The sequence below is a fragment of the Oryx dammah genome, unplaced genomic scaffold, assembly GCF_014754425.2.
Source record: "Oryx dammah isolate SB20612 unplaced genomic scaffold, SCBI_Odam_1.1 HiC_scaffold_10, whole genome shotgun sequence".
Lineage (NCBI taxonomy): Eukaryota > Metazoa > Chordata > Mammalia > Artiodactyla > Bovidae > Oryx > Oryx dammah.
Genome location: NW_024070194.1, coordinates 10,505,066 through 10,519,615, shown reverse-complemented (window position 1 = coordinate 10,519,615; position 14,550 = coordinate 10,505,066). Strand labels below are relative to the sequence as shown.

At 49.2% G+C, this 14,550-nt stretch overlaps 1 protein-coding gene and 1 non-coding gene across 3 annotated transcripts in view; both read left to right on the top strand.

The window, feature by feature from the left end:
* HNF4A (hepatocyte nuclear factor 4 alpha) overlaps positions 1-7,744 on the top strand; it is a 29,637-nt gene extending 21,893 nt beyond the window's left edge. The window contains exons 9-10 of one of the 2 annotated variants that reach the window (XM_040248961.1): positions 3,375-3,497; positions 4,580-7,744. In XM_040248961.1, coding sequence (XP_040104895.1) covers positions 3,375-3,497; positions 4,580-4,722 — 266 coding nt within the window. In that variant the 3' untranslated portion in view covers positions 4,723-7,744. Of the gene's footprint in view, positions 1-3,374; positions 3,528-4,579 lie in introns of both variants that reach the window. The other variant, XM_040248960.1, reaches the window with a different exon arrangement.
* A 6,241-nt stretch (positions 7,745-13,985) lies between these two features.
* Positions 13,986-14,057, top strand: TRNAQ-CUG. The gene has a single exon. It is a non-coding gene; the product is annotated as a tRNA-Gln (tRNA).
* The last annotated feature ends 493 nt before the right edge of the window (positions 14,058-14,550 follow it).

The window sequence follows — 14,550 nt, the reverse complement described above, 5'->3', positions numbered from 1 at the left end:
TGCAATAGAGTATAACTGAAAAGGGGCCTCTTTGGTCAAGGAAGACCTCTCTAAAGTGGTGGCTTTTATGCTACAGATCTGATGGAATGAAAGAGAACATTTAAAAGCCAAACAAGAAACACTCCAAGCACAAGTAACTAGTGCAAAAGGCCCCAAAGCAGCAGAGGTTTGTGTGTTGGAGAAAGATAAGATTGTGGGGCAAGAGGAACTGTATGAAACGAAGACAGAGATTGGGAAGAAACCAAATCATAAATCTAGTCTTAGAGGCTGTGGTTAGAGATTTGCATTGTATTCTCATTGCAACTCTTAAAAGAAAAGTGGAAAATCAGACTAATGTTTTCAACAAACTATCCCAGTGGTGGGTAGAAACTGAACATCAGAGGGAAAATGGAGACCGGAAACCCCTGAGAAATGTCACTGTCTTCAATGAGGGGAAGGACAGGGAGGCTTGGACCAAGGCGTGACTGGAGATTGATCAACACAGGTGCACTTGATCATCTATTTGGAGGAAGAACTCGCAGAATTTGTTGATTGATCAGACAGGGGCAATAAAGGGAAGGGTAAGCGTCAAGGATGAAACCTACACGTTTGCTTTGAGGAACAGGAATGGTGGTGGAGTAATTTATTGAGATGGGGAGGACTGGGGGGTGGGAAACAATTTGAGACTGAGGGTGGAGGTGGGGGGTGAAGGTCCATTGTAGAATTTAGTGAAGTGTGAAACGATTGTTAAATAGTCACGTTGAGTTATCCAGGAGGCAGATGGATATTTGAGGCTGTTGCTCAAACAAGCCCAAAGTTGGGGATAAGAGGCAGCTTAGTGGTGTCCCAGAAACCAGGTGCGAGGGAAGGAGATGGAGGAAGATCTAGCCAGGAGGATAAGAGAAAAGCCAAGGGAAGTCCCAGAAGCCAAGAGCAGAGTGTGTTTTAGTGGGGACAGAGCATTTAATGGTGTTAAACTCCACAGGAGGGGAAAGGAGGCTCTTGGCGATTATGTTGAGAGCAGTGTCAGTGGGAAAGGAAAGCAGGGGAGGTGTTGCAGACTGAGTGAGTGGAAAGTGGAGACAGCAAGAGTCGACTGCCTTGGGAAAGCGTTTTGCTCAGAGGGGAGCTGGGAGAGAGCCAAGGCTGACCGCAGGGGAGTGATTGTGATGGTGTGCCATGGAGTCTTGGCTGGACTAAGAGGGATGAAGACAGGGGACAGGCAGTGAAAAGTGGGACCAGTGAAATGGCAGCCTCAATGGGGCTGAAGAATTTTTGCAGTGATGGTGCTAGAGGAAGCGAGCCGGAAGGATAGGAGGCAGGGTCTAAATAAAGATGCTTGAACGGGAGACTTTGGAGGTGATGTGATCACTGGTGATGACCAAGGGCAAGGTCTCTCAACCTCAGTGGATTCTTGGGTCTGAATCATTCTTTGCTGAGGGGACTCTTCTGTATCTTCTTTGGGCACATGACTGGCCTCTACCTGTGATATGCCAGTAACACTCCTTCAGTGGTGACAGATACTCAGATATTGTCAAAGGTCCCCCGAGGGGCCAAAATCACCCCAGCTGAGAACCACTGTCACATGGTAACTCACTTCTTTCTCACTTTGACCCTGTGAATGCAGGGTCACCGTGAATCAGGTGTCCTGAGGCTAGGATCAGCAAGGAGGCTGTGTTCTGTTGCCAGATAAACTTCGGGTCAAATAATTCATCTCTTTGGGCCTTGTCATCTCACCTGTAGAATGAGGTTAATAACAGCCTTTAGGGCTGTTGTGAAGGTTAAATTATGTCAAACCTGGAAAACGCGGTAAAACAGTACCTGGCACATAGTATGTTGATAGCTATCATTGAAACAGATGTACTTTTAAATCTTTTTCTCTACTTATCTGTTTGGCTGCATTGGGCCTTAGTTGCAGTATGCAGGATTTCCGTTGCATCTTGTGGGATCTTTTGTTCTGGCACTTAGGCTCTTTAGTTGTGGTGTATGGGCTTATTTGCACTTCCCAGGTGGCTCAGTGATAAAGAATCCACCCGCCAGTGCAGGAGCCTCAGGTTCGATCCCCGGGTCGGGAAGATCCCCGGAGAAGGAAATGGCAACCCACTCAAATATTCTTGCCTGGAGAATCCCATGGACAGGGGAGCCTGGCAGGCTACAGTCCATGGCGTGGCAAAGAGTCGGACATGAATGAGCGCAACCGCAACACAAAGTGGGATCTTAGTTCCCTGACCAGGGATTGAACCCAAGTCCCCTGCATTGCAAGGCAGATTCTTAACCACTAGACCACCAGGGAAGTCCCTGAAACAGTGTATTTTAAAGACCCCTTTCAAGGCCTAAAATTCCACTGTTGTGGTTTAGTGCCATAGCCTATTACTAGACCATATGCTATACATATGGTACTGTCATTCTCTTGACACATTTTCTTGAGGCTGTGTTCCAAACACTCTGTGTTCCAAACACTCTGCTAGGATCTCAAAGAGAGAAGAAAGATACACCTGTAATTGTAATGTTCATAGACAGAAGTGATTGTTCCCCAAAGATGGGTTTCAGATCAGTGACTGTGTGAATTCCAAAGAAGGAGAGGTTACTTTCTACCAAAGTAGGGAGAATCAGGAGAGGTCCAAAGGAGGGAACGTATGAGTTGGAATTTGGACTTGGGGATATTGGTGGGGGTGGAGGAAGTGGGGTAGAAGGCATCTTTAGCCAGATAGGAGCAAAACAGAGAGCTGGGTCAGTCCAGAGGATGCGGAGATGCCATAAATAGGCTAGTTGGGCTTCAGATGCGGGGGATGAGGCTGAAAGGTGAGTTGGGACCAAAAGGTTAAGGACTCACATACCAAGGAGCTTTGAGAGACATTGATTGAATCCATTATATTAACATGCAATCAATACACTGCTCATTGCAATATATAAATGATCTCAGCTTCCTTGTATACCCCTTGTTCCTTTCAAATCACTTTTGTCCTCTTGGTTTGTGAGGCCTCTCAATACCTTCATGAAGCCTGTGAATAGGAATGGAAGCCTCAGTTTGTGTGTGGGCATGTTCCGTCATGTCTGACTCTTTGCCACCCCATAGACTGTAGCCCACTAGGCTCCTCTGTCCATGGGATTTCCCAGGCAAGAATACTGGAGTGGGTTGCCATGTCCTACTCCAGGGGATCTTCCCAACCTAGGGATCAAACCTGCATCTCTGTGTCTCCTGCATTGACAGGCAGATTCTTTACCACTTCGCCACCTGGGAAAGCCCCAGTTTACTAACCCACAAATAGGAGCCCAATAGGCGCCGTGAAGATTGGATGAGCAAGTTGATGGCCACCCTTGAGGACGATGGTGCCTCAAGACCCGTGGTCTTTATCCCAGACTCTCCACCCTCATTGAGCACCTTCTACCTGCAGGGTCCTCCAGTGAAGCACCTCATGCCCACCACCCCCTGCACCCTCACCTGATGCAGGAACACATGGGCACCAACGTCATTGTTGCCAACACGATGCCTGCTCACCTCAGCAACGGACAGATGTGTGAGTGGCCCCGGCCCAGGGGGCAGGCAGGTGGGCAACTTGGGCTCTCCCCTGGAAGGGGTGAGGTTGGGGCCTGAGAGGGAATCTGGAGAAGGTTGGGTCTAGAAGATGGGAAATAGGGTAAAACAGTTCTCTGTGCTCCAGGGTAGGGAACGAGGGGTGAGACTATCCATTTGTTAAGGCTGCTTATTCAGTGAGGTGACTGACAGCTTCCACTGAATGAAGCCGTCCTTAGATGAGGCAATCCACTGGGTAGACTGCTTGAGGATGTCCACTGCGGTGAGGATTTCATTAGGTGATGTTTTTCGCTAGGTAAAATTGTTCCCTGAAGTTAGACTTCCCAGTCCATTAGACAACTAGGTGAGACTCTTCACTGGGTGAAGGCTTCCACTGGGCTAGACTGTCCACTGAGGTGAAATCTCACAAGAGTGAGTTTGTCATTGGGCAGGGTCCTTCAAAGAGGAAGATTATCTTTGGGACGAGAGGATCCACTAAAATGAGATCACATTTCATTGAGATTGTTCTTTGGGAAAGTTGGCCTTTGAATAAAGTTGGCCAAGAGGGTCATAGTCAAAATTACGTTCTGAACTTGTCATGGGGGTGGGGCCATCAGTTTCTGCTACTCATCTACCTAACTATCAAAGGGAGAATATTTTTCGAGCCAGTTAGCCAGCCCCTTGGGTCTCATCTACTGCTTCTCCTTTTCTCCAAGAAAGCTTGATCCTGTCACATGTCCCACGGCCCTTAGGGAGACCTAGACCCCAGTTTGGGAGAAGCATCCAACTCCATATCAAAGGGTGGAGGAGATGGGGGTTGTAGGGACGTGGGCAAAAGGTCCTAACTGCAGAACCTCACCCAGCTATAGCCTTCCAGACCTGATGGAACTTAGACTTGGTGATCTGGGGCTCAGAAGGTTTGGGCTGTAGCAGTCCTAGAGATAATCTACTCTAATTCTCTCATTTTGTAGAAGAGGAAATTAAGTGTCAGAGAGTGGGGAGGACTTCCCTAGTGCTCTTCATTGACCCCCACCCACAAAGGGCTGGAATTCTGAGCAGTCCCTGTCTGTCTCTTTGCCCCTCCAGCCACCCCTGAGACTCCACAGCCTTCACCGCCCGGTGGTTCAGGGTCCGAGCCTTACAAGCTTCTGCCCGGAGCTATTGCCACCATCGTCAAGCCCCCCTCCGCCATCCCGCAGCCGACCATCACCAAGCAGGAAGTCATCTAGCAAGTCACCGGGGGGCGGGGGCTCTGCTGATCCTCTCGCCCCCTCCGAGAGCCCCTGATGGTCACTTGGTCACAGTGAAGCAAGCTGTGACCACGGGCCAGTCCCAGAGCAGTGATGGGAAAGGCGAGGGCCCTTGAACTCGGGCTGTGGGTTGCATCCCACTGCCCCCCTTCACCACTTGCTCTGGATATTGGGGCTGTGACTTGGGGAGACCCCAGCTGGAAAACCCTCTGCTGCTTGGACAGCTTTTCTGAAACCACTGCCTTCCCCTCATCCTTCGCCTTACTTCACCCACAAAGGGCTGCCTCCTGGAGACGACACGCAACCTTGCTGAAGCACGGCTCCCTCCCCGCTTAGACTGGCGTAATGTTGGACACAGCCCTTCTGGGCTGGGCCACATGGCGGCTCCTCCCACATCCCTGTTCTGCTGCCACAGCCACCACTGTCCCCCTTCCTTAGTCATCCTCGTTTCTCCAAAGCCACCTCTCCAGAGGCTGAGGAAGATGTGCAAACAACACCCCCAGTCATCCCAGGAACGTTTGAAAAGCACTGACGAGCTCGGTGCAGTGTGGGAGGCTCTCGAGCAGGTGGACGCCGTTTCTCCTCTAACCCCTGGCTCTTCCCTTCTTCCAGGACTTGGGAGGATCCTTTGGGTCAGAGTGATGGTCCCTATAGGCTGCTGAACATGAAAGAACAATCCAGGGTGGACACGGCAGCCAGGACCTATGGGGAGGCTGGGAGGGGTCAGAGAAGGCAGGAAGGGGCAGACCATCCATTAGGCCTTTAAGGAAGCGCTGGATTCTGGCGGGTGGAACAAGTGAGCCAGAACATTCTAAGGAAGAGCAGACAGCCTGGACCAGGCGGGGAGGTCAGAAGGAGGCTATGGAAGGAGGTGATGAAAGACGGGGCTCTCTAGAGGAGAGGGGGTGCGCTGGACGGCCTGGGGATCTTGAATGCCAGACGGAGGCATGGCGACTTGGGTTCCCAGGCTGTGAGTAGCTGGAGAGGGATGTGCAGGGGCTTTCAGAAACTGGAAGATCACAGTCCTCCAGAGGTCAGAAGTTTGGGAGAGAGCAGGAAGGTCAGATGGGGCCTGATGGTGTCATCCAGGTGAGGGAGATGAAGCTGGGGATGGAGAAGACAGATGGGTGAACCTCAGGTGAGAGCAGCAGTGAGGAGGAATTATCCCGCCGGGCCTGTCTTGAGCGCTTCCTCCCGGTACTGTCTTAAGGCACTTGACCTGCCGCATCTCCTTTCATCCTCCTTATTACCCAGAAATCATTACTGAAGAAGGAATTGAGATCTCAGTGATTAAATCATTTTTCTGGAACTCACAGAGCTAGTAAGTGACCCAGATTTGATCCCAGATCTGCCAGGCTCAGGCACTCTCAGCCTCAGTGGTTGAACATCTCTGAAAAGGCCCCCTCTGTCCTTACTGGGATTGAGTTGAGAACCTTCCTGCCTGCTTCAGCAGCCTTGGAAGCCTCATTCTCCCCAGAAGCCCTGCCCACTCCCAGGACTAAGATTGGCCTGAGGCTGCACTAAAGTCCAGTTTGGGTCCAGAATCCTGTTTGCTGATAAACATGGAGAAGTCGTGGTTCCTAGACCCCTTTTCTTTTCAGCCCCCAAGCGTGGGGAAGGGGCATTCAGCAGTCCATTGCGAGAGGGACCAATGTGACCTGGCATTCCGGAAGTGGGATGGTGTGAGTGGGGGCGGGGGGGAGGTAAGAAGAACTGGGTTTGAGACCCGGTCTGTGGAGCATCACTCAGGGTACCTTCTGAAACCATTAAACCCCAGAATCGAGCAGCCAGTACTCTTCCATGCAGAAGTTTAGAGGCTTTGTGAAAATTCTGGCTAGTGGGAATTAAAGGGATGTGTCCTGGAACTGGAGCTTAGGGAGGAGAGTGAACAGTCAGACTGACTACCTACCCCCGACGCAGGCTTCTGAGTGGATGCAGGCAGCACCCCAGTGCCCACCAAATTCTACCATTAGGGACTGCTTTTTGTGAGAGAGGCAGGAAGGGTGTTGGGACGGGATGTCCGAGAACAGTCACCACATCTGCAGTGCTGTCAGAGCTGGGGTTTCCCCTTCCACCAAGCCAAATCCTCAATCCCAGGAAAGATTGGTCCCTGCTCAGGGCAGCCCGGCCTCCCTCAGCCACCCCTCATTCCGGTGGCGCTCCCCCAGAAATCCCAGCCAGGGCGCTCAGATGGGTCTGGGGCAAGGTGGGGAAGCTGGGATCATTTCTGATCATTGCCATTCCCCGCTTTGCCACCCCGACCCCCTCACCCTGCCTCACTGTTGCCCACACTTCTGCCATGGGAACAAAGCTGAGATAAGAAGTTCCCGTAGAGTCGGGTGGGGTAGCTGTGATTTTTAACGGTAGCCAATCTTCTGGGCCAGGGGCCAATTCTTGGCCCCAAATCAACCTCCCTGGAGGAGAAATCCATGCCACTTTAATAATTTTATTGCCACGCAGGAAACACAAAGAGAATTTACTTTTCTGACTTTAAACTGAGGCCACCACGTTGGAAAAATCTTTATTTTCACTACCTGAGTCGTGATCCTAAAACGTAAGATCTCATGGACTCAAAGAGGGTTGGAGGGCAAGCATGGACCCTGTAATTCCTCCACTGAGACAACCTCTTCTCTGGGCGGCTCTCAGTAGCTTCTGGAACCCACACGGCTCTCCTGAGGATGGACAAATGGGAGCAGAGCCTTGGAAGTGGACGCTCCTCGATTTCTTGTGATGACCAAGCCAATTACTTTTGCCAAATTGCTCTGTGATTTGCCTTGATTGTGATGAAGTTAGAAATTCACACTGAGCAGTTCTGAAAGTGGGCTGGTGTCCTGCCAGACTGATCAACATCTTCCCATGGCGGATGTCATCGGGTCCTGTGCTGTCCCCGGAGCCCCTGTCACTGCCACCCAACGGGGCAAAGAAGCAAAAAAGATTTCTTACTCTTGTGCATTTTAACAAAAGTTTATAAAAAGAAATAAATGGCGCCTATGTTTTCTAAGTCCTTGGATGAGTGTCTTCCTTTCAGGTGTTAGAAATAAGAATGAGAATATTCAGATACGTCTTTTCTATATGCAGAATGGTTTCATATCTGTTACGGTTTTTTCATCTCAAGGTAAGCAGGGTAGATATGATTACCTCTTGCTTTATCAATGAGGTAAATGAGGCTCAGGGGAAGCAATTTTCCTTGAGAGGTGGGAGTTGAAATCTAGTGTCTTGATTCCGACTGCTCAGTATGTAGAGAGAGTAGGGGAGGGGTAAGAGAGAAGGTAATGGCAAGAAGTTTCCAGGGTCTGTCACTGACCATCAGGCTCTAAGATGGAGCCCTGTTCTGGGTCACTTCCAGGGACCTGGGTCAACCTGCCAGCAATGAGGAACAAGCAGGCATAGGAAATCTCATAAAAGCAAGCATTGTTATCAAAAAAGAATAAAAGTATTTAAAATAGATAAGAAGGCCCTACCATATAGCACAGGAAACGCGACTTGATATTCTGTAATAGCCTAAATGGGAAATTCAGTTCAGTTCAGTCGCCCAGTCTTGTCCAGCTCTTTGCGACCCCATGGACTGCAGCACAGGGCCTCCCTGTCCAACTCCCAGAGTTCACTCAAACTCACTTCTATTGACTTGGTGATGCCATCCAACCATCTCATCCTCTGTTGTCCCCTTCTGCCTTCAATCTTTCCCAGCATCAGAGTCTTCAAATGAGTCAGTTCTTCACACCAGGTGGCCAAAGTATTGGAGTTTCAGCTTCAGCATCAGTCTTTCCAATGAATATTCAGAACTGATCTCCTTTAGGATGGACTGGTTGGATCTCCTTGCAGTCCAAGGGACTCTCAAGAGTCTTCTCCAACACCACAGTTCAAAAGCATCAATTGTTCAGTGTTCAGCTTTCTTCATAGTCCAACTCTCACATCCATACATGACTACTGGAAAAACCATAGCCTTGACTAGACGGACCTTTGTTGGCAAAGTAATGTCTCTGCTTTTTAATATGCTGTCTAGGTTGGTCATAACTTTCCTTCCAGGGAGTAAGCGTCTTTTAATTTCATGGCTGCAGTCACCATCTGCAGTGATTTTCAAGCCCCCCAAAATAAAGTCTGACACTGTTTCCACTGTTTCCCTATTTATTTGCCATGAAGTGATGGGACTGGGTGCCATGATCTTATGTTTCTGAATGTGGAGCTTTAGCCAACTTTTTCACTCTCTTCTTTCACTTTCATCAAGAGGCTTTTTAGTTCCTCTTCACTTTCTGCCATAAGGGTGGTGTCATCTGCATATCTGAGGTTGTTGATATTTCTCCCAGCAATCTTGATTCCAGTTTATGCTTCTTTCAGCCCAGGGTTTCTCATGATGTACTCTGCATATAAGTTGAATAAGCAGGGTGACAATACACAGCCTTGATATACTCCTTTTCCTATTTGGAACCAGTCTGTTGTTCCATGTCCAGTTCTAACTTGCTTCCTGACCTGCATATAGGTTTCTCAAGAGGCAGGTCAGGTGGTCTGGTATTCCCATCTCTTTCAGAATTCTCCACAGTTTACTGTGATCCACACAATCAAAAGCTTTGGCATAGTCAATAAAGCAGAAATAGATGTTTTTCTGGAACTCTCTTGCTTTTTCCATGATCCAGCAGATGTCGGCAATTTGATCTCTGGTTCCTCTGCCTTTTCTAAACCCAGCTTGAACATCTGGAAGTTCACAGTATGGAACATCTGGTATTCATATACTGTTGAAGCCTGGCTTGGAGAATTTTGAGCATTACTTTACTAGCATGTGAGATGAGTGCAATTGTGCAGTAGTTTGAGCAGTCTTTGGCATTGCCTTTCTTTGGGACCTAAATGGGAAAAGAACTTCAAAAAGAATAGGTATATGTTAAGCTCAATCACTTTGCTGTACACCTGAGACTAAGACAACATTGTCAATCAACTGTACTCCAATATAAAGTTTTGAATTCCCAGCCAGGTCTGAACCCACCTTGTCCCCCGGATAACCCAGGAGGCTGGGCTTGTACCTTGGCCACCACAACCTTGCTTTGCTCAGCGGTGTGCTGGAGCTGGTCTGGGAGATTTGATTTTTTAGCTGCTCTTTCCAACTCTGTGTTGGGTGATGCCACAGGGATAGCAATGGTGGAAGCATTAACACCACAAAAAATGGCAAACACTGCAATTCAGGGCGTTTCCTGGCCGGCCAATTGTCCACCATTCACCAACACAACACAGCATTCAGTGATGGTGGGATGGAGGCTTGCTTATAGCTGGGCAGTGGATGCCTAGGTATGGTCAAGGGTGACGGTAGAGCAGGGTGACCCTTTCTGTTTCACAAAGGAAGGGGACCAAAGCTCTGACCTGGGAGTCACATATCTCAGTGATTGACTTTCAGGTCGCTCCTCTCTGAGCCTCATCTGTAAAAAGGAGATGATCCCTCCCTCCAGGGGTGTTGTCAGGATTGAACTGAATGAGATCACAGCAGCTACAACAGTTCGTGTATATAAGGTGTACAGAGTGCCCGCTCAGGGGAGGCTTTGTGAGTGTAGACTCTTCACTTAGCTCCTGTCTAGTGAGAAGCTAACCACTGAGTTCTCCAGCTTCAAAAGCTCCCTTTCGCTGCAGCCTGACCAGAGCCACTCCTACCGTCCCCTGGGCCTTTCCTCCACTCACGAGCACCAGGAAGTAATCTCTCTAACGTTGCATCAGAAACCTCATCCATGCCACTGCCAGCATGGATGCGGGGGTGGGGGACAGAGCAGGCTATTGCAGTCCTAGAGCGTGCTTAATAAATCCATATCAAAACCATAAACCCTGGGCTGCCATAAATTCCTCTGGCCTTGGCTCCTCCAACCTCATCAGCCCTTTGCCCCTGTTAATCTCAGATCTCCGCCTGGCAGCCCAAGCTGCAAGCTTGGTTTCCATTTTCGTTGCAAAACAACATCAGCTCGGGTAGCAAACACCACATCCCATGATCACCATTTCAGACGTGATGAAACTGAGGTTCAGAGAGGTGAAGGAACTTGTCCCAGGCACGAAGCCAGGGAGCAGTTGAACCAGGACTCAAACCCAGCCTTCTTCAACCAACCCACGTGGCCTCCAAGAATTGGGAATTCACCTACACACAACAGAGACACTGTCCAGCCATGACACTGGGTGCTTTGATCTCTTTATCCCAGATGGAATCCCTCAATAAATGGGAAGAAGTGGGAGGGACTCTGGGTGATGGGTTGTGTGACCATCCAAAGGAATGTCCATGCAATCACCCCAAACTGGTGGGACCACCCTACTTCCTCTTCTGTGGAACCCAGATCACCTTTGTCCTACATTCTTGGATTAGTGTGTCATCTGTAAATTCCAAGGCAAGACCCAAGAGACCTGTCTTACAGGATTCTCTGCCACTAATGATGGAGAAGCTACAACCATATCCTCTTTCAAGACCCACATTTATTGACCACTTTCTCTCTGCCAAACATTGTTGGGCATACGTTCATCCCCATGACAACACCCTGAGTCAGGTGTTCCTATTGTTCTATTTTACAAATGAGGATGGCATTTGTCCATGGTTCAGAGCTGGCCCAATGCCGAGATTCAAACGTCCATTGTCTGACCCCAGGGGCCACCATGATGGGACCTGGGAGGAAGCCGATGAGTCAGTCACTGTATGCTGAGCACAGAAGCAGTGTGAACGGATAAAAGTTCATTATTTGACAAATACTGAGGGGCAGAGCCTTGTGCCAAGGCATCCTGGGGTTTCAGAGGGGTAGAACCATGAGGTGCCTCCCTCTTAGTTTACAATTTTCTCTTATAGAAGGGAAAATTATAAGCAGGGACTACCCGGGTGGTCCGGTGGTTAAGAATCCACCTGCCAACACAGGGACACGGGCTCCATCCCTGATGTGGGAAGACCCCGCATGCAACAGAGCATACTTGCCATACACCACAACTGCCAAGCCCATGCTCCCAAAGCCTGAGCAGAGCAACGAAGAGTAGCGCCCTCTCGCTGCAGCTAGAGAAAGCGCGAGCACAGCAAAGAAGACCCCGTGCAGCAAAAACCAGTCAACAATTTTTTTAAAAAAATTACAAGCAGTTGAATATTAAGAGCCAATAGAGAGTGACAGCAGGCGAGATGGTCCTTTGAATGGGGGGATGACGGTAGTCTGGGAAAGTCTCATTTGCTGGAAGATTTAGAGGCAGGGGTGAGACAGAGAAAAGATGGGTGTGTGTTCACAGAGAAGGAGAGAGATGGGCCAGCGAGTCTTGGCAGGCAGCCCGTGGATGGGAGGAAGGATGGAGACCAGTATTTCCCAACCTGCAGTCACTGTACTTGTCAAATGCCCTCCACATCCGAGTGCCACTGCACCTTACTTACTTACCATTTTTCTTTATTTTTTTTTAAATAAGATAGTCTGATTTTATTTAATTAATGATTTTTTGGCCACACTGCGAAGCCTGGAGGATCCTACTTCCTGACTAGGGATTGAACCCCAGCCCTTGGCAGTGAAAGCTCAGAGTCCTAACCACTGGACCGTCAGGGAATTCCCACTGTTTTTTCTTTCAGTCAACTCATAAGCATTCTCTTTACGTTGATCACTGATGTAAATGGAAAACCAGTATCACTTTGCTGTGTAGATAGATGATGATTGCAAAATTAGAGCAAAAAGAAAGGGATTTATTTTCAAGGTGGAGCCAGAGAGGATCACCCAGGGAAAGTTCTGCACTTTCCTCTTCAAATGGGAAATTGGCAAATATCTAGAGAGATGTGCTATCCAAACTTTCTCTGTAAAGTTTTTGAAAGGAAGGAAGACTTGTAAAGAGACAGGCTTTGGTGGCAATGGGATTGAATGCCATCTCTGTGTAACCCTGAAGTCACTCAGCAGCCCACTGGAGTCTTCAGTCCACACCTGGAAGCAAGCCACGTTGGATGGTCTGGGCCAGGGGGTGGGGGCCTCAAACACTGGAAAACTGGAATTTCTTTGGGGGAAATAGAAAAATCACTGGAGACAGGAGACTGGGGGAAGGTTGTGGCCAGATCTGTGTTTTTTAAGGGATCACTCTGGCAGCTTTGTCAAGGATGGATTGGATGGGGTGCAGCTGTAAGCAGGAAGACCAATGAAGATGCTCGGGTGCTGGACCAGGTGAGAGATGGTGAAGCTGATACCATATGGAGGCAAGAGATGTAGAGGAAGGGACCAATCCAAAAGAAATGTTCATTCATTCATTCACTCAACAAATATGTAGTGAGTGCCCATTATGTGCTGGGTCGCTGTCTAGGCACCAGGTACACAGGTGGGCAAGACAGATAAAGTCCCTGACTTCATGAGATTTACCTCCTAGAGGGAACAGACAGACAGTACTTGAGTGAATACATTTAAAAAGGTAATTTGAGGGACTTCCCTCGTGGTCCTGTGGCTAAGACTCTGTGCTTCCAATGCAGGGGGCCCAGGTTCAATCCCTGGTCAGGGAACTAGATCCCACATACTGCAACTTAGAGTTCATATTCTGCAACCAAGACCCAGAACAGCCAAATACATAAATAATTTTTTAAATAGAAAAATGCAATTACTCTTTTAAAAAGATAATTTGAAATAGTCAAGAGCTGTCAGACAGTCCAACAGTCAAGTTCTTTCAAAGTAAAACAAGGTATTGTGAATGAGTGAACAGGAAATAAAAAGGGTTCAATTGAAAGTACTGAGGATGTGATGACATCATGTTAGGGGTCAGGGAGAGCCTCCCCAAAGAGGTGAATCTGGGCTGAGATCTGGAGGCTGAGGAGGGGCTGGGGGAAAGGAATGCCAGGTAGCCGCAAGTGTAAAAGCCCTGCAGCAGGAGCCAGCTGAGCATCTTAGAGGCTGAGCACCAATGTCCATGCGTCTGGAGCAGCAGCTGCTGCTGCTGCTAAGTCGCTTCAGTCGTGTCTGACTCTGTGTGACCCCATAGACGGCAGCCCACCAGGCTCCCCCGTCCCTGGGATTCTCCAGGCCAGAGCACTGGAATGGGTTGCCATTTCCTTCTCCAATGCATGAAAGTGAAAAGTGAAAGTGAAGTTGCTCAGTTGTGTCCGACTCTTAGCCTACCAGGCTCCTCCGTCCATGGAGTTTTCCAGGTAAGAGCACTGGAGTGGGTTGCCATTGCCTTCTCCAGTCTGGAGCAGAGTGGGAGGCAATGGAGTCTGAGAGGTGGGCAGGACCAGGTGGGGCCATGAGAATGAAAACTCTCAGACGTTTTCCAATAGGGAAGTGATGTGATCTGATGCTTCCCTGGTGGCTCAGAGGTTAAAGCGTCCGCCTCTGATGCGGGAGACCCGGGTTCGATCCCTGGGTTGGGAAGATCCCCTGGAGAAGGAAATGGTAACCCACTCCAGTATTCTTGCCTAGAGAATCCCATGGACAGAGAAGCCTGGTAGGCTACATAGGTCCACGGGGTCGCAAAGAGTCGGACACGACTGAGCGACTTCACTTTCACTTTCACGTTCTTAAAAGATCACTCTTTGCTGGGTAGCGCACAGACTCCAAGGAACAAGAATGGAAGCAGAAAAGCCCAGCGGTGGTCTGTGCGGTGGTTCAGGGGAGAGACAATGACAGCTTGGATAGGGTGGTGGGGTAGGCGAAATTCTAAGGTGATTCCCGCCCCCTGGTCTCTGCGCACTTTCTCTATACTTCTCAATCAGACGCAGATCCAGGAGCTGCGGTGGAGGGATCATGCAGACGTAATGAAGGTCCCAAGCCAGTGACTTTATGATGTATAGATTATCCTTGTTGGGCCTTCCCTAATCAGGCAAACACTTGGGGTTAGGAGGTCCTGGGGAGCTCCTTCTGGCAA